This window comes from Lissotriton helveticus, chromosome 4_1, assembly GCF_964261635.1.
Source record: "Lissotriton helveticus chromosome 4_1, aLisHel1.1, whole genome shotgun sequence".
NCBI classification, from domain to species: domain Eukaryota; kingdom Metazoa; phylum Chordata; class Amphibia; order Caudata; family Salamandridae; genus Lissotriton; species Lissotriton helveticus.
In genome coordinates this window covers 226,530,079-226,553,878 of record NC_136063.1, presented here as the reverse complement: position 1 = coordinate 226,553,878, position 23,800 = coordinate 226,530,079, and the positions used below count along the sequence as shown (strand labels likewise).

The window sequence follows — 23,800 nt, the reverse complement described above, 5'->3', positions numbered from 1 at the left end:
CTGCCCACCCTCTTGGGAGTTCTCTTCACTAAGGCAGAATAATCTGGACAGACCATCAGCGTTGGCGTGTTCTGTACCAGGGCGATGTTCCACCATAAAGTCCATTTCCTGTAGGGAGATGAACCAAGTCAACAGTTTTGGGTTCTCACCCCTCATCTGCATTAACCATCTGAGGGGACTGTGGTCTGTCTGAACCCGGAACTGAGTTCCAAACAAGTAGGGCCTTATCTTCTTCAGAGCCCAGACCACAGCACATGCTTTCATTTCAATTGCACTCCAGCTTTGTTCCCTGGGTAGTAGCCTCCTACTAATGAAAGCTACAGGTTGGTCCCAGCCCTCGTCGTTGATCTGTGAGAGTACTGCTCCGATACCATGCTCTGAAGCATCAGTCTGCACTACAAACTCACTGGACAAATCAGGTGCCTTGAGCACCAGTGCTGTACACATGGCAGTTTTTAGGGCATCAAAAGCAGTTTTGACAGGCTTCAGTCCAATTCACTCTCTTGGGCTGCTTCCTTGAAGTCAGCGCTATCAAGGGGGCAACGATGGTGCCATATCCCTTGACAAATCGTCGGTAATACCCGGTGAGACCTAAAAAAGCCAAGCCAGAATGGTATCAATCTTCGCCTGTAGGGGCGCCACCCAGCTGCTCCCCACCTGGTGTCCCAAATGGTAGGTACCACGGTCCAAATAGGGACCCTTGCTTTAAGTGAGGGTAAGGAGAAAACAGTCTTCAGATAACCCTTGCTCACCCCCTTGGTAGCTTGGCACGACCAGTCAGGCTTATCGAAGGCAATGTGCAAAGTATTTGTACCAACACTCACAGTACCACAGTGAAAACACCACAAACTGACTCCATAACAGTTTAGACAAAGTAAGGTATTTAATCTAACCTACACAAGACCAAAGCAACAAAAATCCAACATACTCAGTTCAAGAACATGGTTTCAAATGAGTTCTTAAGGTTGCGTTAAAATTGTCCACAGTAGCATCACGTTTTAGCCAACAGTATCTTTAGTAGCGACAAAAGTTCCCAGTGAAAGCTGTAGCGTTGAAAAGCTAGCGAAGTGTCACTCCTGAGAACCTGGGGAGGCGATGCGACAACCCCGCTGGACATAGCGGGCGTGTTGCGGTGACTCCGGTCTGTATTGGGAGGGATGCGATACCTTCCGGTGCGGCGACGATGCACAGCTCAGCGTCGATCTTCTACTCTCGCGGCCCCTCGATGAGATGGCGCTGCAACAACTCTCGCAGCGACGTGATGCGGTCTGCAAGCAAGCGGTGTGAGGATCTCACCCAGTGACGACAGGCTCTGCGACAATTCTCGCAGCGATGGTAATCTTCCCGTACCAGACTGCTGCATTCCTCAAACGAAGGATGCGACGACTCTGGCAGCGGCAACAGGCGCTGCGACGATTTCGCCCTTCGTAGCGGTGGGAATTTCCTCACACTGACGGGGATGTGCTCCGCATGCGAGCGATGCAATAAACTTTACAGAAAGTTCTTAAAATCTTGGTTTCTAGCTTCCCAACACAAGTACAACTTACAGAGGCACCACAACTGGCCCAAGCACTCTAGGAAGGACAGAACTCTCTCAGCAAGTTCAGGGAAGCTGGGGGTGAAGTCCTTTTGTTCCTGGGACTGCTTAACAGGGAGCTACCTCTTCTTTAGGCCCTTGGAGATTCCTTCAAGCAAGGAGACACAGAACAAAGCAAAGTCCTTCCCCTCTCCTTGGCAGCAAAGTAACTGCAGGTCAGTCCAGCAAATCAACAGCGGGACAGTCTTCCTTCTTCAGTCTTCCAGCTTTCTCCTTGGCAGAGGTTCCGTCTTGATTCCAGGATGATCTAATTGTCTGTAGTCAGGGGTCCTGTACTTATACCCCTAAAAGTATTTGTTCCCCTTTGTACAGGAGGGCTCTGAGCCCGGTCTGAACCAGTTCTGGGTGTTCCTTGAGCACTTTGTTTTCCTGGATTCACCTTCCCTTTCAGAGAGAGGGACAGGGTCGTCATCCACCTAGCAGTAGGTGGAGCCAGCATTGTGGAAGGCAGGCACAGCCGTATTCAGGCACAGGTGCTATCCCCTCCAACCACTCAAGATGCAGATGCAATCATTCAGCCTAGGGCTGACTCTGCCAATGTCCTGGGGGCTCCACAGCCCCTGTCACTCTCAAACCAGACAGTTAATTCACAAACAGGCCAAGGAACACAGAAAGGTCAGACAAGAGAACAGCCACTTTCTAAAAGTGCTGTTCTCAAACACAGGATTTAAAAAACACCTTTCCTAAAAGATGTGTTATTAAATTCTGAGTTCAGGGATACCAGACTTTTATGTCCTACCTTGCTCCTATGGGAAGATATGCTGGTATGTATCACACACAAGAGGGTCATGAGGAAGTACTATGCTACAAAATAGAAAACCTCTATACTATATGTCTTCCATAATCATAATTCCCACACTGTATATAGGGTAGCACTATAGATTAATGTATAACAGGCTCAAAACAAAATATGTGAATAAGGTGACAAGCAAAAATGGGACAAGGGGGCACAACCTATTTGTGGACGAAAATCCTCACTCACCCGAGGGTGACATGCTCCATCATTGGGTTCCTCCAACACACGGGGACCTCAAGGTACCCTGGGTGGGCTACAACTTTACCCAAGAGGGAAGGAGCAGGAGTGCAAAGCACGTGTTGGTTCTATCAACTCAGTATAGTAAGGAGAGGCAGAGTGCAAAAGAATAAGTGAAAAACATGTTAAAAACTACCTACTTAGGGACATCCACTTTATTTTTCCTGCCTAAGTGGTAGTCGGTTAAAACGCAAGTGAGTGTAGGGTTATAAATGTATACCCTATCTAATGATCAACATGTTTCTGCCATAACGAACATTCGGATCTGGGCATTCATCAGGATCAAAAACACAGTCACTCTGCTGTATCAAGTGTATACATTATAATAAGATACTTAGGCCTACATTTCTTGACCATCACACGCATGTGTCGATCAATGTGATCAGTTGGAAGGCTCTGCAAAACAATAATAATAAAACACATCTTAATAGTGACCTTTCACCAGTGTGCCATCAACCCCTTCTCAGTGACCAATTAATAAAAAAACTCTTACCTAAGTGTAATATGTATGTGTCAACTCAACCTTCTACTAAGTCTCGCACCATGTCAGTTTTTCTGGTAGAGGGTTAAAAGATAAGAAAACACATAGCATAATTTGTTACCTACTGCAGACACCACCGCATTACGATTAAAAACCATAGCCTACTCTCGATCCCACAGGACCCTTTTGTATGTGTTTCCTGAAAGTCATGATGTTATATCACCTATTACTATATTGTACCAGCCGTATAGTATGCAACAAACATAACAATTGCACTTTAAATTTTGGACTCTCTTTGTGGTCTATGCACAAGCGCATATCCAACATAGAGGTAACTCAAATTTAGCCCCTAGATCATCAAATGATTGTAACCTCTTCCCATGGTTAACAAACACGGCAAGTAGTGCCTCACATGTAACAAGATTTTACACTGGACAAGCTTTTATGTGCCAGTCCCTACATGCGGCCAAACCGATGTGGTAAATAACTAAAACGGGAACACGGAAAACAAAGGAACATCCAATTCCCAAGTAAAATAATTATATTCTAGATCCCTGCTCACCTTTCAAAACTATACAAAGGGGGATGATGGACGGAGCGTTTGAGCAAATCAAACACTCACCCCCAGTCAACTGATCTGGGTTTAATCCATCACCATTCTTTAGCCCACTTAGCCACCCCATTTCAGACATGGCTATATGCAAATCAGTCTGACCCTGTGCCTCATGGGAACAGTCCAGCCCGAACTGCCAAGCCATCTCTTCCATGGACCGGAAACAAGCATCCTGGGACCGGTTTCGGATTCATAATCCTCATCAGCCAGGCTATCTTGAATCCAGTGAGCAAGGGACTCACGTCTGAGCATACCCTGCCACACTTAGGGCGAACAAAGCGATACAAAAGGGGATGATGGACGGAGCGTTTGAGCAAATCAAACACTCACCCCCAGTCAACTGATCTGGGTTTAATCCATCACCATTCTTTAGCCCACTTAGCCACCCCATTTCAGACATGGCTATATGCAAATCAGTCTGACCCTGTGCCTCATGGGAACAGTCCAGCCCGAATTGCCAAGCCATGTCTTCCATGGACCGGAAACAAGCATCCTGGGACCGGTTTCGGATTCATAATCCTCATCAGCCAGGCTATCTTGAATCCAGTGGCCAAGTGAGCAAGGGACTCACGTCTGAGCATACCCTGCCACACTTAGGGCGAACAAAGCGATACAAAAGGGGATGATGGACGGAGCGTTTGAGCAAATCAAACACTCACCCCCAGTCAACTGATCTGGGTTTAATCCATCACCATTCTTTAGCCCACTTAGCCACCCCATTTCAGACATGGCTATATGCAAATCAGTCTGACCCTGTGCCTCATGGGAACAGTCCAGCCCGGACTGTCAAGCCATGTCTTCCATGGACCGGGAACAAGCATCCTGGGACCGGTTTCGGATTCATAATCCTCATCAGCCGGGCTATCTTGAATCCAGTGGCCAAGTGAGCAAGGGACTCACGTCTGAGCATACCCTGCCACACTTAGGGCGAACAAAGCGATACAAAAGGGGATGATGGACGGAGCGTTTGAGCAAATCAAACACTCACCCCCAGTCAACTGATCTGGGTTTAATCCATCACCATTCTTTAGCCCACTTAGCCACCCCATTTCAGACATGGCTATATGCAAATCAGTCTGACTCTGTGCCTCATGGGAACAGTCCAGTCCGAACTGCCAAGCCATGTCTTCCATGGACCGGAAACAAGCATCCTGGGACCGGTTTCGGATTCATAATCCTCATCAGCCAGGCTATCTTGAATCCAGTGGCCAAGTGAGCAAAGGACTCACGTCTGAGCATACCCTGCCACACTTAGGGCGAACAAAGCGATACAAAAGGGGATGATGGACGGAGCGTTTGAGCAAATCAAACACTCACCCCCAGTCAACTGATCTGGGTTTAATCCATCACCATTCTTTAGCCCACTTAGCCACCCCATTTCAGACATGGTATATGCAAATCAGTCTGACCCTGTGCCTCATGGGAACAGTCCAGCCCGAACTGCCAAGCCATGTCTTCCATGGACCGGAAACAAGCATCCTGGGACCGGTTTTGGATTCATAATCCTCATCAGCCAGAGACTCACGTCTGAGCATACCCTGCCACACTTAGGGCGAACAAAGCGATACAAAAGGGCCCACTTAGCCATGTCTGAAAGTGCCTGGTAAGTTTAGTGTTTGATTTTTTCCGTTTGATGGAACTCCTGTGTTCAATCATCTGGTTTTGGCTTTCCGGGTTGTCATGCCCATGTAGTTCAACTTACAAGGGCATTGTATCAAATATATAACTCTCTCTGTGTTACAATTTGTATGGCTAGTTAATGACCAAGGAGTTTTTAATCCCAAATCAAGTTGAAAAGTATGTTTGGTTAAATGACAAACCACACAAGCGCCACACGGAAAATGGCCCTGAACAGGTATACCAGTATGGATAGTCCGTAGCTGGTTAGTATCATATACCACTCTCGGCCGAGAGTGGACCAAGATATTTCAAAGGTTTCTGCTTTGTTTCAAAGCAAAGAGAGGTCTCTCACTAATTTTTTTGCCTTTATTCATGATATGCCCGTTTGAATTAATGGCTTTCTTGATTGTAGTGCTGAGATGGCTGAAAGTACTGACACACACCAAAGGATTAGAAGGAGATTTTTCATGTGTTTCCAATAGTGCCTCGCAGATGTTGTTCCTGGCTCTCTTATTTGCATTCCGTATCCATTATGTAGGATACTTTCATGTGCAGAGGTGTGCACTAAGAGTCGTTGCATGTGTGTGATACATGCTAAGTTCAGTACAATTTCTCCTCAACCGTAGAAATTGTCCTATTGGAAGGTTGTGATGGAGAGCACGTGGATGGAAGCTTATATAGTTTAAGAGAGCATTACACGCCATCTGCTTTTGATACAGTTCTATAAATATCTTCCCATCTCTTGGGTACAATCTAAAATCAATAAATGGTAGTGTCTCATTGCTAGCTTCACATGTAAAATTCAGATGGATGTTGAGGGAGTTGAGCCAGCTTGAAAATTCTAGTAATGAAATTTGATCCCCTTCTCAGATAACTAGAATGCCATTGATGTAGTGCTTACACAGCAATAATTTGCTGTGGAAGGGATTCTCCTCTGGGTAAATGTATAATTCTTCAAACTAGTGCATGAAGAGGTTAGCCATACTGGGGGCACAAGTACTGCCCCTTGAAGTGCCCATAACTTTCCAATACAATTGGTCTTCAAAGGAGAAAAAATTCTCTCTCATTCCTAGATTGGCACACTTCATCACAAAGGCCGTAGGTGTCTGATCACTATGAGGGTTTTTTTCCAACAGTTCTTGAATGGTTTGAAGAGTTTCTTCTTGGGGAATATTAGTTTAGAGAGCCCCAACATCAAATGAAGCCATGAGATGTATCCCCGGGTCAAAATGAATTGTCGTCAGGTAGGACAAGACATGTTTCGTGTATTGCAAGTATGATGGCATCTTGGCTACCAGAGGTCGAAGAAACCAATCAACAAATTGTGACAAAGGTACTAATAAAGAATCAATGCCAGAAACTATTAGCCAACCAGGAGGGGGCCTCTGATTTTTGTGTATCTTCGGCAGGATGTAAAATGCCAGGGTCTTAGGGTGTTTAGGTGTCAAAAATTCCGCCTCATTTCTGGTAATCCATCCAGCTTCAAGTCCCTCCTTAACAAGATTGCGGATGGTGTTCTGTAGTCTTATGGTGGGATCGCGCATGATGCGCTTGTAATATTTGATATTTTGTAGCTGGCGTAAACATTCTGTCCGATAAGCCAGCATGTCCATCACTACAGTCGCCCCACCTTTGTCTGCTTGTTTATTAACAATGAAGGGATCTGAACCTAGTTCGTGTGCACATCGCTCCTCTGCTTTATTCATATTGAAGACTTTTTTGATGGCTTTCCCTTTCTCAGCATTGAAAGATTGAATAACAGCTTTTTCAAAGGTTGCTACCTCTGAGGGTAGTTGTTGTAAGGTGGGTAAAAACGTTGACTTGTTTCTCAGGCCAGTATTGTTAGAGCTTTCTGTCCTTGTATCCACTGTGTTCTCAAAGAAGAAGGACAGGCGAAGCTTGCGAAAGAAAGCAAAAAGTTATTGGCGAGTTTTAAAATCGTCACCCATATATGTCGGAACAAAACCTAATCCTTTGCTCAGTATCGTAGTTTCCAAAGGGTTAAGGATTTTCTGACTCAGATTGACTATCAGGTTATTGTGGCACTGGTCGATGCGCTCGACATGCTCCGTGTGATCCGTTGTTCCAACGAGGGATCCCACTGTACCTGCGGTCTCTGTTGTTCCTGTCGTGAATCTGGTCGATGATCTCTGTAATTTCTTCTTCTTCCTCTGCGTCCCCTGTCCTGACCTAAAAAAGGTCCTTGGTAACCCGGTCCATGGTAGGAGAATGGTTGGAACGGAGGTGGTTGAAATTGCCAGGGTTGTGGTGGCCACCAAGCGTTAGCTGGAGGCCTATAAGCAAAATTGCCCCAGCCTCTCATTTGTCCAGGAAATTGGGCAGCCTCTATGTCGCTGGAACCTGAATCATCTGATTGGCTCCAGTCATCTGAATTTGAGGTCCATTCATCTGTGTTCTGGCGCCATCCACGTGCTCCTCTTCAATTGTTCTTCTTAATAGGTTGTGTGGTATATTCATCACTTGTATATGGGTAGATACTTTCTTGAGTGAATCTATCCATATCTTTTTTCAATGTGTTCACCTTGTATTTGATTAAATCTTCTTTAGTTTCGTTCAGAGTCTTGGTGATTTCTTCTAAACGTTTTTTGAAAAAGGTGATTTGGGCAGAACATTTTAATTGATTTTCCAGTGTTTGGATCTCAATTAGCAGCAGATCTGATGTTTCTTTTGCTGTGGTAATCAGTAAAATCAGCTAATCTCTAGAGCACTTCCAAGAAATCTTGGACCAGTTGATTTTAAAGACTTTGTTATCAAGAAACAATTTAAGGGCATTAGAAACCACTAAACCCTGAGGTGCCATATTGGCGCTCAAGTATTCAGTGAGAATGGCTGCATGTAAAGCTGTTCTTATATGTTTCCTCTTTAAATTAGTTAATTTATTCCATTCCTCAGTGAATGCCAGTGTCTGTGTTATCTGTGTGTCTAAAATGCTGGGTGTCAGCAGTATGGCTTGAACCAGATCCTCATCAAACGCTAGGCCCGTATTTTCAGTCATGGTGCTGAGACGCAGAGGATTTGTTAAAACAAGAAAAGCTAAATGGGAGCCACTGTAGCCAGCATTCCCCATGGTAGCTTATGGGCAAGGGAGCCTTACAATAGTGAAAAAACTAAAATGGCTGTCATTCACTACCAGAGCATTTCACCTGCACTAGTACATGCTCTACCTTTCACATACACTGCACCCTGCCCAAAGGGGTACCTTGGGCCTTCCATAGGGGTGACCAATGTGTACAGAAAGGGAAGGGTTAGGCCTGGTCAGTGGGGACACTGACCAGGAGGACATGGCAGTTCACAGACTGCACACAGACACTGCGGTGGCAGGCCTGAGACACCCTTTTAGGGCTGCTCATCTGGGTTGCACAATCAGTGCTGCAGGCCCACTAGTAGCATTTGTATCACCGGCCCTGGCACACTCAGTGCACTTTACTATGGACTTCTTGGTGATACAAATATGCCAATCATGGATAACCAATTACAATAACAATTTACACAGGGAGCACTTGCACTTTGACACTGATCAGCAGTGGCAAAGTACCCAAAGCATCTAAACCAGCAAAAACGAAATCCAGCACAGCGTCAAAAATACAGGAGGCAGAGGCAAAAAGACAGGGGAAACCACGCCAAAGATGCCAGGTCTAACACCACCCATCATTCATCACCCCCCTCCCCATCCATGGCATTCTGCCACACTTGACCAAAGTGCAGTATAGTTCAATTTGTGACTGCCGGGTTGGCTGTGCAATGGTTGTCTGCAAGGTTTTCAATGCATTGCAAACAGAACACACAAGTTGTGTTTCCCTTCACCCACCTACTCATCTTTTAGTACTTCACTCCTTTATTTGATTCCAAATTTCTTCACTCCCATCCTACCAAAAATTAGCAAACCCATTCTTGGCAAGTGCCACATTTTATTTTATCGCCATGTGAAGTGATTCCAAAATATATTTCATGGCATCCCATAACAGATTTATTTTATGCCTGTTCAGATTTTCCCTTTTGACTTCCGTCAACTAGTGCAGTGACTGAATAAGCCAAAGATGACGAATCGATGATCAGTGTAGTAACAGTGACCCCTATATTCTGTATCAAAAGCTCTACACTTCTCGCCTAATCCCTCTGCCTTACTCTGTAGTAGAGTAAGTCAAGTTTCTGTTTCTTACTGCCGAGCAAATTAATTTTTGAAAATTATATCTGGTGGTGGGCGAGGCCAGGGAGTAAACTTGGAGTAAGGGCATGATTTTATGTCAAGTTTGGCGTATGGGATATGTACCAAATACAATCTATTTAGGCTGTTCCTTTCCTTGTAATGCAGTGCATCGTTTTCCTCTATGTCTACTTACGGCAGCCAGGATAATATCCGCATTTCATATGTGAGGTGTGTGATGTAGTATCTTATTTATTATTCATCTGCCTCTTTGGAGACAGGGTAGAATAAGAAAGCCATTTGGAGAAGAGCAGGACCATTCAAATTAAAAATAGATGATTGCCAACTACAGCTGCCCCAGCTGCAGACAGAAGCAAAATACACAAGGCACTGAGCAAGGCTCCATTCTTTTAGCACAACTCATAACTTGTACTTCTTAGTGCAAAATGCCGTACTCATTAATGAGAGGTATTTCTTTTCCCACTCAAAGTGAGTGTCTGTTTAGTTACTTGAAAAAGCTTTGGAAGAAACAAAAATCAAATCAATGTTTTTTTAAACCAGTGTTATTCTTATTCTGCCTTAATACTTTTCTGCCACATAGTCAGTGCTTTTTATGCGAGGAATGCATGGGTAATAAATAAAATTGGTCTTGTGACCCTCCGAATCAAAATCACATCAAATTCCAATGGCCCTAGGAGACCAACCATGTACTGCTACTGTGCCACCCACTAATTTCAAACAATTGTTTGCACAGAGCATTACTCACAATTTGTCTTTTTTCTGTTAGTTTTTCTCAATATAGCTACTCCTGCTGGTCCACCTGTACCACCTACCAGGCAGGAGATAGTGGCCCATCTGCGCTGGCATAGGCTGGACCATATTTAGCAAGAATACAGGTGGTTGTGGTCCTGGAAGAAGATGAGACGGAAATACCTCCCTTTCAGCCGGGCTTCAGTGAAGCCGTTCGCCCTTAGCCCCTAGCCTCCCAGCTATTCAATTGGCAGCACCTCTGCCAACTGACAACAATTGCTGCCCCACCTTCCAATCTGACAGAAGGCCACTGATGATGCACATCCTACATCAGCTGGACACTATGGAGAGCTAACTGGAGCAGAGCCTGGACCAGCCCCAGACCCAAATGGACAATGCTTTCTTCTAGTCCTTTTTTAAAATGTTATATTGGTGGGAGGGACTTGTTGTGGGTGGAAAGGTAGTTGGGATCTAATTTTTTTATTTGTTGGACATTTTTGGACATTGTTGGTAAAGTGAAGGAGAGGGAGGGTTTGCTTGTAAACAACAAAATGAAGGGGACAATATTATATTTGATCAAGATTTATGCCTGAAGTAGTTTTACTTTTACTTTGCACTGTTGCCTTTAGTTGTTATGCAAACTGTTTATCTGCTTGTTGAAGTGTATGATACCGCTTTGTTATGGGTAGTTATACCTCTTTAACTTTCTTGACCATTAGGGGGATGCTGCCATGACCTTTATTGTCTACAATGACCTAGTTAAACAATTACTTTCAGTAGCAGCTAGTAGCCTACATTACTAACTTAACTAGTTCACTTCACTCGATAGTGATCTTACCTGAATATATATGAAGCAATGACAGGTAAGGCAACAGACCTTCACAAACAAGGTCCCCCTGAAACCCAGGTGAGCTGAGCTCCAGCTGTGGGATTAATTGGAAGGAATATCCATGACAGGCAACTACATGGAAATAAAAACACTGAGTTAGTGGGCTATAGCAAAGCTTTACAAAGAATTGAGACCGGACTACTACATTATGACACAATAAAATAGGTCCGGATAGTGATAAAATAACTGAAAATAGCAATAATAGTAACTAGAGCAATAGCGAGCTACTATGTTAGCAAAACTAAAGTCACAAAATGCTTGAGTCATGAATACTGAACTCAAAGTCTGAAGTAGACAAACTTAGGTTGGGCATTTATGGTTACACAACACAAGGCCTGAATGATGATGCTGACGACTGATGTTCTTTGTTCTATATTTAAAATATGGATCACTTTTATGAGCGGGTGAAACAATGGGGCCAGTGTGGGCTATAGCTTATAAGGTTCTTCAGTGAATTGGTGTTGCTTTCACCACTTCTGCCACACCAAGTCTGTGATCTATTGATGGTGTAAATTAAGCCTCACCTCAATAAATATACAGCCATGGGGAAGAGGGTTAGGGGTTTGATAAATAGATGGAAAGGGGGATTTGGGGACAGGTTTGACAAAGACAAACACTATACAAGGACATAATTCATCTGGGCAATGGGCAGCACTTTCCTTCTACCCCCCCAAGACCCATGTTATCAGATATCTATATGTTCTGTCACCTAGGTTGGACAAAAAACTATGAAGGAGTGAACCCACCCACACCAGTTCTCCAAATGTGAGTGTTAAAAGAAAAATTATACTGTATTGCAAAATTAGGTAGTGCATTTGTACTCTCCCCAGGAATGTCCATCACTCTTGTTCACCTTACTGGACTGCTCATATAGGTAAGCAGGAGTATTGAGCTCAGCTTTCACCTTTAGTTCATGCAGGAGACTCGATGAACTAGTGGTATATGGGAGAGTTGTTGATTGCCTCTCTGGAATGCATGTTTCTACTGAGGTAGTGGTTGCTAGTGCAGGTCTTTGTTGGGGCTTTGAAAATATGAGAGCTAGTGTTGCTACCTATGCCACATCTCTTGGAGCTGGTTGAATAGCTTTGTCGGACTCTTCTGTGTCACCTTCCATAATGTCTGCTTCGTCATCCTCCTCATCATCCCCTTCCATAAGTCTATGGCTTTCAGGAACTTTTCTTTTCCATTTCCTCTCCTGGTGTCCCCTGGACCCTGCTTGGGTTGCCTACATGTCCCCATCACCATCATCCGAAGTGGTGCTTGGCTAAGACGGTTGGTAGTACCCTTCCTTCTCCTTGCTGGAGATCTGGGAGCCAAAGATTCTAAAAGAAAGAGCAGGTTCTTGCTTGGAAGGAAGCTCAACCTCCTGTTCTGTTCCAGCATCAGGAAGATGTACAATTTCTGGCTGCAGCTACTTTCCTCTTTGTTCTGTTTCCTGAAACAACTGGGTGCTACATTGTGAAAGGGACACATCAAATTCTGTGTCACTACTCGTCGATGTCACCAGGATTGCAGTGGCCGCCTCACTGACATACATGGTCCTGGGCTTAGGTTAGGGTGCTACTTTTCATGCAGGAGTGCTGCTTTCATCTTGCTACCTGGAGACTGGTGCGGCAGGCACACAACGTGGTGGTTAAAAAAAGTTTAGGGGCGACATGCCACCGGTGGGAAGCTGCTTCTTATTATTGACCACTTTCCTGGAAGCATCTTTCTGTGCGGCCATCATAAAGCACTCAGTTGGCAGTTGCACTAAGCTGCACAAGTGGAAGGGATTGGAGGGTTGATGTGTGACTGCACAGGCCTTCTGTTTGGCAGTACTGATGGCGATGTCTCTTCTCTTGAGCACCGAAAAGCATACAAACATGAAAAACATTTAGGGCCTGATTACGATTTTGTTGGTGCTGCACTGGGTCTGCCGTACCACTAAAGCTGTGGTCAAACCGCCCAGCGGATTAGGAGTTTCCTATTGTCTGGTGGGCATTTTAGGGCGTTTCCACAGCAGTGCCTCTAAAAATGGGCACCGCAATGGGAGCATTAAAAACAGTTCCTGCATGGCATGGACTGAAAAGTCCATACTGTGAAGAAACTGGGGTGCATGCACACAGGGGGGCACATGTTGTGCCCCCTGCATGCACCAGAGGGGCGCAGAGGCACAAGGATGCCCTTTAGATCCCCTTTTGTTTCCTCTCTGCCAGGGTTTTCACAGAGGAGGAACAGAACCGTGGCAGTCCCGGCAAGCATATTGATGCCTCCTGACTTCCTCAACACAGCCAGGGAATGACGGTTCACTGGCAGCTGCAACGGGGCAAAGGTAGTCTGACCACTCTCATAGTAATGGGGTGGTCTGGAGAACACTGCCACTGCACCTCCATGAGTCTGGGATAGGGGAGCAGAGATCGGAAAGAAGCTCTTGAGTGACCTGTGGTCACAGACAGTTTCTTCAGAAGGGGTTTGACTTCAGCATGTTTCCTTTCATATGGTAAGCCGGATTTGGCAATAGATTAATTGAATATGGTGGTGAGTTTGTTGCTGAATGTCTTGCTTGCAAGATTGAAGATGTGGGGTGAGGAAGGTTCTGTTGGAGCTCCTGAGTGGACAGAGTTCTTGATGGCAGTGGTGTTTTGAGTGTACTCTGTACAGCCCTCTACTCAACTCTATGCCCCTACACCTCAGTTTACAACAATCTATTCCACTCTATGACACCTTCAAACACTCTATGGCATACCACTCCAACGTACTTTCCACTCTAGTGCACTCCACACCACTATACTATATAACATGCCACTACACTATGTAACAATGTATTCAACAGTACGCCAGGCCACACCACTCTACTCTACCCCACTTTACTCTACTCTACTCTGTGATACTTTATGATACTCCACTCTGTGCCACTTTACTCTATCCCACTCCACTCTACCCCACTCTACCATACCCACTTTTCTGTTCAACACTTCACTCTACGCCACTCCACTCTACTCCACTTTAATATACACAACTCCACTCTACTCCATTCTACAGTACGCCACTCCACTGTACCACATTCCACTCTACACCATGTCACTCTACTCTACTCCACTCTTTGATACATATTCTACAACAGTACACATTAAAACATTCTCCTCCATTTTACGGTACCACACTTCACATAATGACACTCCACTGGACAACAGTAGACTCTGCGAATTTGCGATTTGCTAAGAGCGTCCCTGCAAAGTAGGAATCGATGTTAGCAAATATGAAAGGCTATTGCATTCCCACCTACGGGCCAAATAAGAAATGATTTGCATTTCCTAAATTGCGATTTCCTATTAGGCCCCTCAGAGGCACCCAGAAATTCGTAGTGGTCATGTAAGTGCACTTATTCCCTAGGGGCATATGGGCTCTTCATGTAAAGTCAAAAAATGCTTTTTAAAATTTCAACATGGTTGCCATTGACTTTGAGTCAACGGTAATAGCATTTTCTAAATGCCCACTTAGCATTTTGGAAATGTTTGTACATGTGTTTTAGGAATCGCAAATAGGCAATCCCTATTTGCTCTTCCTAAATTGTGGTCGCAATTTACAATTTATAACAGGTAGAACTGGAAAATTGGAACTGGTTTTTGGTTGCTGTAAATAGGAAAAGGCTGATTTGCATTTCTTAATAGGCTGAAATTGCAATTCAACCGATTAAGAGATGCATAAAGCTTTAATATATCTGGCACTAAATGTATAACTTTAGAAATGTAAATTATTATGTATTTTAATTGTTGTTTGTAAAGAATGAATAAAGTTATGTTAATTTAAAGGTGGTCCATAAATGATAAATTAAAAGTAGTACTATAACTATAGAATTTCCAATGTTTGTGTATTTTAAGTTTGACATGAATAGAAAGAATAGTTTTCCTAACAATACAAAGGATTAACCATTGTTTTTTTATAAATTATATTGATAAATATGGTCACCATTGTATAGTCATAATTCGGACCACATTTCCATAGGAAATGAATGTTTAGGTTTGCCAATAACTTTGGTGCCATTTGACAATCTTCCCAAAACTTTCCAACAAAAATTCCATCCACCTCAGCTCCTTCTACTGGAAAGTTTCCAAGTGGTCTGTCAAACCTGCCCAAAAAAAGGTGTGGGGGTGTTGGACTTTGCCCTTTTTGCAGAGTCACCCTTAAACATTTTACCTTTACCCTCAACCTTTTTACATAACTTGTTTTACTGGCCTTAAGACTCTGTGCACTTTACCTCTTCTAACCAGTGCTAAAGTGCGTGTGCTCTCATTATAACATGGTATAATTGCCTTATACCTAATTGGTAAATTTAATTTACTTGTAAGTCCCTAGTAAAGTGGCACTATCTATGCCCACGATCTTTAAATTAAATTCTACTAGTGGGCCTGCAAAAAGAACAATTGATGGACAGAATGCAGAACAATTTCATACATTCACCCCAGTACAAAGATCTGGGCCTAAATCCTTTTTTTTCCTTCCCATGCCATTCCAGTTTGAACCCAGCCATATGCAAATCAGTCTTGACCCTACATCCGATGGGAACAGTCCAGCCTGAACTGCCAGGCCAGTTCCTCCCTGGACTGGAAAAAAGCATCCTAGGATCGGTTTCGGGGTTTCACCCCTCATCAGCCAGGATAGCTTGACTCCAGTGGCATGGAGAGCACGGGACCGACGTCTGGGCATACCCGTCCCACTAGGGGTGACAAATGCAAAATGAACAACTGATGAACAGAATGCATAACAATGTCATACATTCACCCCAGCACAGAGATCTGGGCCTAAATCCATCGTTTTTTCCTCCCCATGCCATGCCATGCCATGCCAATTTGAACCTAGCCATATGCAAATCAATCTTGACCCTGTGCCTAATGGTAACAGTCCAGTGTGAACTGCCAGGCCCGGTCCTCAATGGATAGGAAAAAAGCATCCTAGGACCGTTTTTGGGGGTTCACCCCTCATCAGCCAGGATAGCTTGACTCCAGTGGCATGGAGAGCACTGGACCCACGTCTGGGCATACCCGTCCCACTCAGGGTGACAAATGCAAAATGACAATTGATGGACAGAATGCAGAACAATGTCATACATTCACCCAAGTACAGAGATCTGGGCCTAAATCCATATTTTTTTTCTCCCCAGACCATTCCAGTTGTCATCCCAGCCATATGCAAATCAGTCTTGGCCCTGTGCCCAATGGGAACAGTCCAGCCAAACTGCCATGCCAGATCCTCCCTGGACTGGAAAAAACGCATCCTAGGACCAGTTTCAGGGTTTTACCCCTCATTAGCCAGGAAAGCTTGACTCCAGTGGCATGGAGAGCACGGGACCCTCATCTGTGCATACCCGTCCCACTCGGGGTGACAAATGCAAAAAGAACGATTGATGGACAGAATGCAGAACAATATCATACATTCATCCCAGTACAGAGATCTGCCTTAACTCCAGAGTTAAGGCAGAGTCCAGCTCTCTTTCACCAGCAGGCAGCGGATCAACAAATAGAAAAGTTAACTTTTCAAATCGGCAGGCAAGTTGGGTCATTTAAGCAGCACAGCAGTTCTTCTCACAGAGCTTCAGTTACAAGTCCATTAGTGGATGATTTTAGGGAGTCAGAGACCCAGTACTTATACCCAAAAATGCCTTTGACGTGGCGGTGATTTTAAAGCAGCTCTCTGAAGTGTACAAGTATCTCTTTCAAACCAGTCCTGGCTGCCTGGCTGGCTATCGGTGCAGGGTAATCAGCCCTTTGTGTGGGGAAAAGACACTGCCTATTCAAGTGAAGTGTTAGCCCCTTCCTTCTTTCCTGCCCAGGCAAGGCCCTCAGAATGCAGATGTATGTAAATGGGTTCTCAGACACACCTATATGTCCTGTATTGTGACTGTTTAGAGGGAATGCACAAAGTGTAGCTGTCACCCACCTTAGAGGTGTATTGGAGACAGGCTGTCAGGCACACAGAGAGCAGTAAGTGAAGAAAAATGTCCGCTTTGTAAAAGTGGCATTTCTGAAACAGTAACGTTAAATGCAACTTTACCAATACCATTCGAAAGATATGAAGCATTAAAGATCTACTAAGATTAGTGAAAAACAAATTTAGATGTTTGTCTCTACAAGGACATGTGGAGGTTAATCACACATGTCCTACCTTTTACTTACATGGCACCTTGCTCTTAGGGTTACTCAGGGCCTTTACATTAGGGAAAATAAAAGGGGGCATTTAAGCTTGGCAAGTTGTTTTAAATGCCATGTTGAAACAGCGGTAAACTGCATACACAGGCCCAGCAGTGCCAGGCCTGAGACAGGTTTGAAAGGCTACTTATGTGGGCTGAATAATCACTGCTGCAGGCCCACTAGTGTTACAGTGCTCGGGGTTAAATCCATCGTTCTGTTGCCCACTATGCCACCCCAGTTTGGACCTAAGTTCAAGTTCAAGTTCGGAAATTTGTATAGCGCACTACTCACCCAGAGGGTCTCAAGGCGCTTGAGGGGGGGGTGCTTTACTTATCGAATATCCAGGTTTTAAGTTGCTTTCTGAAGGAGAGGTGGTTTTGTGTAAGGCGGAGGTGGGTGGGGAGAGAATTCCAGGTTTTGGCCACTAAGTAGGAGAAGGATCTACCCCCCATGGTGGATTTATGGATGCGCGGAATATCGGCGAGGGGTTGATTGGACGATCGTAGATGGCGGGTGGGGGTGTAGAAGGACAATCGCGTGTTGAGGCATTCGGGTCCTAGGTCGTAGAGGGCTTTGTGTGCGTGGGTAAGGAGACGGAACGTTATTCTCTTGTTGACGGGGAGCCAGTGGAGGTCTTTCAGGTGATCGGAAATGTGAGCTTGACGGGGGATGTCCAGTATGAGTCTGGCTGAGGCGTTTTGGATGCGTTGGAGTTTTTTCTGTAGTTTGGCTGTGGTTCCGGCGCAAAGGGTATTTCCATAATCCTGGCGGCTTGTGACCAGTGCGTGGGTGACCGTCTTTCTTGTTTCTGTGGGGATCCAGCGGAAGATTTTTTTGAGCATCCGCAGGATGTTGAAACATGATGATGAGACGGCGTTGACTTGTCTGGTCATCGAGAGGGAGGAGTCCAGGATGAAGCCCAGGTTACGTGCGTGAATCGTAGGTATGGGTGCGGTTCCCAGGGCCGGTGGCCACCATGAATTGTCCCAGGCAGAGGGGGATGAACCTAGGATGAGGACTTCCGTCTTGTCTGAGTTTAGTTTTAAACAGCTGTTCTTCATCCACTCGGCTACTTCTTTCATTCCTTCGTGTAGGTTGGTTTTGGCAGTGTTTGGGTCTTTGATGAGTGAGAGGATGAGCTGGGTGCCGTCTGCGTAGGAGATGATGTTGAGGTTGTGTTGGCGCGCGATGGATGCGAGGGGGCTCATGTATACGTTGAAGAGGGTGGGACTGAGTGAAGATCCTTGTGGTACGCCGCAGATGACTTCGGTGGCCTCTGATTTGAAAGGGGGGAGGCGGACTCTTTGTGTTCTTCCGGCGAGGAACGAGATGATCCAGTCTAATGCTTTTCCGTGTATTCCGACGTTGTTGAGGCGTTGTATGAGGGTGCTATGACAGACTGTGTCAAAGGCTGCGGAGAGGTCAAGTAGGATGAGGGTGGCAGTTTCTCCGTTGTCCAGTAGAGTCCGAATGTCATCTGTTGCTGCGATGAGGGCGGTTTCAGTGCTGTGTTTGGCTCGGAAGCCGGACTGTGAGGGGTCAAGGGATTTGTTGGATTCAAGGAAGGCGGCGAGCTGATTATTGACGGCTTTCTCAATGACTTTGGCAGGAAATGGGAGGAGCGAGATGGGGCGGTAGTTCTTAAGTTCGGTGGGGTCTGCTGTGGGTTTCTTCAGAAGGGCGCTGAGATTGGCATGTTTCCAGCTTTCCGGGAAGGTGGCGGAGTTGAAGGAGCAGTTGATGACGTCTCGGAGATGGGGTGCGATAATGGAGTCTGCTTTGTTGAAAATGTGGTGGGAACATGGGTCGGTTGGCGATCCCGAATGGATGGAGTTCATCAGGCGGATGGTGTCTTCAGTGGTGATTGGGTTCCAGGCGCTGAGGTTGTTAGAGTGCGGTTTTGGTTCGGAGGTGGGTGGAGTGGGCTGGTCTTCAGACTGGTTTTCAAAGCTGTTATGTATGTTGACGATTTTGTTGTGGAAGAATGAGGATAGAGAGTCGCAGAGGTGTTGGGAGGGAGTGATGTCGTTGGTGCCGGCGGTGGGGTTGGTACATTTTTTGACGATGTTGAATAGTTCCTTGATGTTTTGGGCGTTGTTATCAAGTCGATCCTTGAATGCTGATTTCTTGGTGGATCGGATCAGTTGGTGGTGTATGCGGGTGGCATTTTTGAAGGTGGCCAGGTTGTCCGTGGTTGGGTTTTTTCTCCAGGCTTTCTCGAGGGTACGACAGAGCTTCTTGGATTTTTTAAGATCATCGTTGAACCAGGGGGCTTTTTTGCTACCTTGCTTGATTTGATGGTTTTTCAAGGGTTCTAGTTCTTCAGCGCTGAGGGTGATCCATTGTGTGAGGTTGGTGGCTGCTTGGTTTGGGTTCGATAATTTGGCAGGAGGGTTTTGGCGAAGCGATGTGAAGAGGTGGTCGGTGGTAATTTTGTTCCAGTTTCTTCGGGGAATATGTTGTGGGGGGTTGTGGGTCGTGGTTTTTTTGTAGTTGAAGTGAACGCAGCTGTGGTCCGTCCAATGGAGAGTTGTGGTGTGATCGAAGGAGATGTGCTTGCTGGAGGTGAAGATTGGGTCGAGCGTGTGTCCGGCATAGTGGGTGGGGGTATTGACAAGTTGTTCGAGTCCGAGGTTGGCCAAGTTGTCCAGAAGGGTGGTGGTGTTGCTGTCGTTTTTCTTTTCCAGGTGGAAGTTGAGGTCTCCCAGTAGAATGTAGTTCTCTGAAGGGAGGGCATGTGGGCTGATGAATTCAGCGATGTCTTCGCTGAATTGTGTGAGGGGTCCTGGTGGTCTGTAGATGAGGGTGCCTCTAAGTGTGGTCTTGGGCTCGGTGTGGATCTGGAAGTGAAGGTGTTCGGCGGTAGTGAGGTTATCGCCGAAACTGGTCGTGATGCGGATGGTGTTCCGCATCACGACCAATGGACAATGGCAATTCCTCCTCCTGTTTGGTTGGTGCGGTCCTTACGGATGATCTTGTAGCCGTCCGGAATGGCTATGGCGATGTCGGGAGCTGATGAGGCGTTCATCCAGGTTTTTGTAAGGAAGGCGACGTCCGGCGATGTAGTGTCGAGTAGGTTCCAGAGTTCGATGGAGTGTCTGTGGACCGAGCGGGTGTTGAGTAGGATGCACTTCAGGTGGTTGGTGTCGGACCTAGCCGTATGCAAATCAGTCTTGACCCTGTGCCTCATGGTAACAGTCCAGACCAAACTGCCCTTGCAGTTGGGCTGGACTGTTCCCATTGGGCGCATGTTTCTAGATCGGTGATAAGATCACAAAACAGGCAATAAGGCACGTTAGCAGCAGGAAATTAACATCTGCTCTGACCTGGTGTAAAGTGGGACCACAACCTGCACCACAAAAGGGAGCCCAGCCCAGAGCTACACCTAAAGGGCAACAGAGACCATGGAGCCACTGATCATGCATGCCGGACACCCAAGAGGGCCACAACACTCACCACCACCACCCACAGGACCACACCCCAACCCCCCCGGACCCCCACTACCCCCCCAAACCAATACTGAGGCAGCGCAGGCAAAGAAAGCGACTACCTGAAAACGCACCAACCTCAAACACCCAACACCAGAGAATGCCATTGATTACTATAGGCCCAAAGGGACAACCAACGTCGCACTGAAGATAAAGCTGCTGGTCGTGCTGCACCTTTTGGCCTCTGGTACCTACCAACCAACAACTGCCAGAGTCGGAGGAGCCACACCAAAGCACCTCAAAACTGTCCTGGATGCCATCACCAGCTTGGTACCCCAGTACCTATCCTACCCCCACACTGCGCAGGAACAGCTGGAGACCAAGCAAGACATCTACGCCATAGCAGGCTTCCCGCACGTTGTGGGTGCAATTGACTACACACGTGCCCCACTGGTGTTCCCTGGCAACACTGCACACAATAACTGCAACAGAAATCACACGCATCTCATCAATGCGCAGGCAATAGCGATCCCCCGGGAAATCACCACAAATTGGTTGACTGATCACCTTTCTCACTGCTGCATTTGTATGTTATACTGATACTATTGACGCATAATCTTTGCAGAAACTTAACATGTGTAAAATGTCGAAATAACAAAGTACAATAAAATATATTGTATTACAATCATCCTTTTTTTGTTGCATAATTTAGTCACCACTGCGGCATAATTTTGTCCCTCATTGCTGCATAATTCCAGTGGCTCCAGACAGGTAGCACATGTTAAAAGTGCTTGTGCATGATGCAGAGAGACTGTGAAGTTTGCAAACTTAGTTTGGTGTGCGTGCAAATCCTGCATTCCTGATCCTTGGTGAGTTGCAGCTACTACTGCTGAAACAAGGCCAATGGAGGTACCCATGGGTGAGGCGGACTAGCCTCAATGGCAGGGCCTGCTTTAGTGCTGGTGGCGCCCTGTGCAACAATGATCACCTACGCCTCGTACTCCCTCACTACCACCCGTTAACAGTCCCCCTCAAGTCTCCATAACTACACTCTCTCAGATGCATTAACAGCGCCACTCATACCAGTGTATGGTGTCAGAACACTTTACATCACACACACTACACAGAGACAGTAATTTATATGTGCGTAAATCACTGTTTAGGAAATGTTACATAAGACAAAGGAATACAAAGTGTAGAAGCCACATGACAACCTTAGTAGTGGGCAGTATAGTTTAATAGCTCACTGTTCTATGTTAGGATTTTAACGTATAAACTGCAAGTAACAAAAGGATCTCTCTGACAAAAGCAGTAATCTACTAACCTAGTTAGCAATATGTGCACTTTGTGATCTGCATGTTCTTTGCAGCAGGCACATTAACCCTCTGTGCTACCTTTCCGGGAGTCAACCCTTCCACTTGACGTGTTATCTGGAGACTATCGCATGGTACCGCCGTGTTGAGAATGCTTCGTTAACATGGCGTAATTTGTCCGTGATAGAATGTGATGTTGGAAGTTGCTTTAAGTTACTTTTGCGATGGGTATCACACGCTCTTGAGAATATGCCCCTATATATTTACCCAGTTTTTAGATTTGGCATAAATCTGTTTAGTAGCTTTTGAGAACTTTGGGTTCAAAATGTATAGATATCTAGCTATCTAGCTTGAGGTACTGCCATGAAACTGGCAGCTCAAAAGTCAACATCTCATTGGCTTCCATCAACATTAAAAAGATACCACTTTAGGACTCAGAGACTCAATCGCCAAGTCTTTGTAAAACAAAACAAATTATATACAGGGGGCAGGGTGGGGATACCCTGACAGCCTAAGAATGGGGGCAGATTTATTTATTTTTTTTAAAACAGTACAATCAATCAATCAATCAATAACGGGTTTTATAGCGCGCTACTCACCCGTAAGGGTCTCAAGGTGCTGGGGGGAGTGGCTCTGGGTCAGTCGAAGAGCCAGGTCTTGAGTTCCTTCCTGAACGTGTGCAGGGTCGGGGAGCATCTGATGTTCACAGGGGGCTTGTTCCTGGTCTTGGTTGCGATGTAGGAGAAAGCTCTCCCACCAGTTCTGTTTCTACGGATGAGGGGAAACTCTGCCAGGTCGAGGTCGGCGGAGCGGAGGTTCCTCTTGGGTACGTGGAAGGATACTCTCTTGTTGAGATATTTGGGTCTGATGTTGTTGAGGGATTTGTAGTTGTGGGTGAGGAGTTTGAAGGTGACCCTCTTCTCCATGGGGAGCCAGTGGAGGGCTCGTAGGTGTTGGGTCATGTGTTTGTGATGTGGTGTCTCTACGACAAGTCTAGCTTTGGCGTTCTGGATGGATTAGAGTTTGTGTAGAAGCATTCTGTTGATTCCAGCATGGAGGGTGTTGCCGTAGTCCAGTCTGCTGGTTATGAGTGCGTGTGTGACGGTCTTCTGCAGTCACGGGGGATCCATCTGAAGGTCTTACGATAAAATCAAAGGCAGTTGAAACTAGTGGAAGTGACGGCGTTGATCTGGCAGTTCATGGAGATGGAGGAGTGCAGGACGATGCCGAGGTTTCAAGCATGGTCAGTGGAGGTGGGAGGGTTCCCGAGGGCAGAAGGCCACCAGGTGTTGTCCCAGGTAGAAGTGCTTTAAACAGCTATTATTCATCCATGCTGCCACGTTCTTCATTCCTGTCTGGTGTCTTGAGGATAATTCATGAGTGAGGTGTTGAGCTGGGTGTCATCGGCGTAGGATACGATGCTTAGCCCATGATGTCTGACAATGGTGACGAGGGGGGCCATGTAGATGTTGAAGAGCTTAGGGCTGAGTGATGATCCCTGGGGTACTCAGCAATTGATTTCTGTGGGTTTTGAGAGGAAGGGAGGGAGTCGAATCCTGTGGTTTCTGCCAGAGAGAAGGGATTGGATCCAGTCGAGGGCGGCTCCTTGTAACCCCACGTTGTGAAGTCTGGCTGCGAGCGTGCGATGTGAAACGGTGTCGAAGGCTGCGGAGAGATCTAGAAGGATGAGGACCACAGTGTGTCCCTGGTCAAGTAGTATGCGGATGTCGTCAGTGGCGGTGAG

General features: G+C 46.0%; 1 protein-coding gene across 3 annotated transcripts in view; it reads right to left on the bottom strand.

Moving 5' to 3' along the window:
* The window catches only part of LOC144828491 (uncharacterized), a 148,897-nt gene that overhangs the window by 46,954 nt on the left and 78,143 nt on the right, over positions 1 to 23,800 (bottom strand). For all 3 annotated transcript variants that reach the window (XR_013610451.1, XM_078686709.1, XM_078686710.1), the window contains exon 3: positions 11,098 to 11,220. Coding sequence is in view for 2 of the 3 variants with exons in the window: in XM_078686709.1 (XP_078542835.1) it covers positions 11,098 to 11,220 (123 nt within the window). In the remaining variant the exon portion in view is untranslated. The remainder of the gene's footprint in view (positions 1 to 11,097; positions 11,221 to 23,800) is intronic.